A 2716-nucleotide genomic window follows, 5' to 3' on the forward strand; every position below is an offset into this window, starting at 1 on the left:
ATGTTGCATTATTACATTTTTATGCTTACTATAGTACGGTAGTTAAACGTTTTATTTATCTATTCGCTAAACAAATCAATTTAATATATTTTTTTATCATTTTTATTTATTTTGAAATTTATCTAATTATTTTTGTTATTTATTTATTTCATTTTTACATAGTTTTTCTCTAAACTTTTCCACGAACCCCTAGCACTCTCTTGTGCCCCCCCCTGGAAAACCCCTGCATTGTGTTTGATGAGTGCAAGCAACATTTCAGCGCAGTCCTGCAGCAACAACCCGTGGATCGCGCTTGTCAGTGTGTGTGAGACAGAGAATTTCACTCGACCTTGGTGCTGAATAAAAATCTCTCTCTTCACTAGAAGACAGCAACAACAAAAGTTCGTCCTCTTTCATTCATTTTGCTCTACAGCCGACCCACGTGATGCCTGTGCGGTGACGTCACGGCCGAACAGGGGACTCGCGGGAGGTGGAAAAAAAAAGAAACAAGTAGTCGTAGTCGAGGCGTTCGTGGAAACAGGAAGCAAAGAGGGGGAAAGCCAAGCAGAGGTTGTTGTTGTTACAAAAAAAATTTAAGAAGGGAGCGCTCTGTCTTTTCCCTCCCAGCTATTTTGAGCTCTTTAAACTAACAGTGCAGCCGCGGACTTTCAGTCCGTTGCTTGGACACCGCTGAAGGAGAGAAGCTCGCGCGCTTCGCGGACCAACGGCTACCTGATCAGGGGTGTCGGTTTATTTGCCCTCCCTCACCGTCCACCACACTGGAATTAACCCCACTTTACTGATACCGTATTATTTTAAAGGCAGGGCGTGCCATTCCACCTTTTAAACGTGGCCCTGGTCGTTTTACTGGAGTGTTTTGGCGTTTGAAGAAGTCTTCAGTCTGTCTGACAAGAACGGTGCAAGCGCAGGCAGCCTGAGCTAACGCGAGCTAGCGACTTAGCTGCTAATGTCAACTAACATGGAGGGAGAGGTGCATGTGTTACATAACAACCAAACGCAATTAAACCACCGACTTTTGACACCCAGCAAGCACAGTTATGGACGTGAATTAATCTCCAAAGAATAAAACGGCCCATAAACACATTTATTTGGCAGAGATGGAGTCGAACCCGCTGATCATTGGTAAGTTGTATTCCACTTCAAGGAGGTTGGACATGAAGGAGTGATTGCATTCGAGTTGAATAAAGTGCTCGTTAGTCAAAGCCAAATGCATTTACAGCTCGCTCTGTTATATTCACATTTCATTCGTACACGACGCCTAATCCTGCCGTGAGCCAGAACGTTATGTTTAAATCAGCGTGATGATCCAAAAACTATTAAGAGACCGTATAAATGAGTGGTATTGGCACTTTATTTTGGTCAGGGTGGGTTAACAAAACCTGTAGGAAGCCTGATGCACTTCAACTGTGTTTGAGTAAATGTTTTGCAAGCCAAATGTCTGGCAGTGTGTCCACATGCTGCTGTTTCTGAATGAAATAGAATGTTTGGCAGACTTGTTTGCCTCCTGGTTATTTCTGAACTAATCAACCATTAAACGAATATCATTTTAACAGAATAGCATTTGATTGTTTTATTGAGCATTAAATATTTCGATTTTGAGTGTCAGAGCTGTCAAACAAGCTAGTTTGAGGGTGGATGTTTGTTCTTGTATTTGGAAAGAAGGGTTATAAATAAAACCTAATAAATGATTTATTTAATTATAAATAAGTTATTATCATTACTATTATTATTCACTCCATTTTGTATAATGTCAACAAGCCCTTTATAATTACTCTGAAAACTTTGATTCAAGTGCATAAGAACTTGTTTGAATTGAACATGATTGTGCAATGCATATGTCAGCATTTCTTTACTTTGTGTAAAAGAAACCAACGTCATCTGATATTAACCAGCAGACCTCATGTAAACCCAGAGAAACTGGGTGAACACCTAGATGACCCATCAGGAACTGTCCTGAGCCCCATTTAATGCAAGTGTATGTGTTTATTAGGGATTTGTTTGGTAATTTAGCACTGGATTCATTCTGCTCACATCACAGTCCTGTCTGGCTCTCTCTTCCTTTGGGATTGCAATTCATTCATTGGCTATAAGTCATCATGCAGTCTGAGAACTCAAGATAATTGACTATTGAGCATTGAGGTCCCCGAACAGCCTTAAGGCAATAAGGTCTGATGGGGAAAAACAGATCTGTGTTGTTCAGTGCCGGTCTTTGTTTGCTTTTCTCAGATGTACAGGCTGATTTATGAGGCATTAGACCAAGGCAAGCTGTGCAGTGTTAGTCCCTTGATTAGTCATACTGGAGCTCTTCAGCTAGAATGTAACACTGCAAGGAAAATTATAGGGAATAATTAACGTGTAAATAAGAAAATGTGCATCTGATTCTTTGGTTCTGGCTTCACTATGACATTTTTATCTTAATACGTTGATCCTTTGGTTATTTTAATCAGTATATTCTGATGCCAATTTTTTTTTTTTTTTTTATAAATCACTGTAGTATATGTTATTTTTATGAAAGCTTCGATGTGTTATTGTGCTGTTGGGGAAATCAGAAGCTGTTTGTTTTATTGGCCTGAACAGTTCAGTAGATTCTGCTGTTACGGCTGCCTTTGAAACACTTAATAATTAAAAAAAACAATTTATTATACTACAGAGGAGATGTTACTTATTTTTTCAAACCGCTGACTGCTTTCTCAATGGCTGTTTATTTAGGGAAAGA

At 39.5% G+C, this 2716-nt stretch overlaps 1 protein-coding gene across 1 annotated transcript in view; it reads left to right on the plus strand.

Annotated features, from left to right (window-relative positions):
• Window positions 1-472: 472 nt before the first annotated feature.
• Window positions 473-2716, plus strand: part of LOC107674356 (ETS domain-containing protein Elk-1-like) — a 27069-nt gene continuing 24825 nt past the window's right edge. The window contains exon 1 of the mRNA XM_016468313.1: window positions 473-1122. Within this exon, the coding sequence (XP_016323799.1) occupies window positions 1098-1122 (25 nt within the window). The 5' untranslated portion in view covers window positions 473-1097. The remainder of the gene's footprint in view (window positions 1123-2716) is intronic.

This window comes from Sinocyclocheilus anshuiensis, unplaced genomic scaffold (genome assembly GCF_001515605.1).
Source record: "Sinocyclocheilus anshuiensis isolate Anshui unplaced genomic scaffold, SAMN03320099.WGS_v1.1 scaffold188, whole genome shotgun sequence".
Classification (NCBI taxonomy): Eukaryota; Metazoa; Chordata; class Actinopteri; order Cypriniformes; family Cyprinidae; genus Sinocyclocheilus; species Sinocyclocheilus anshuiensis.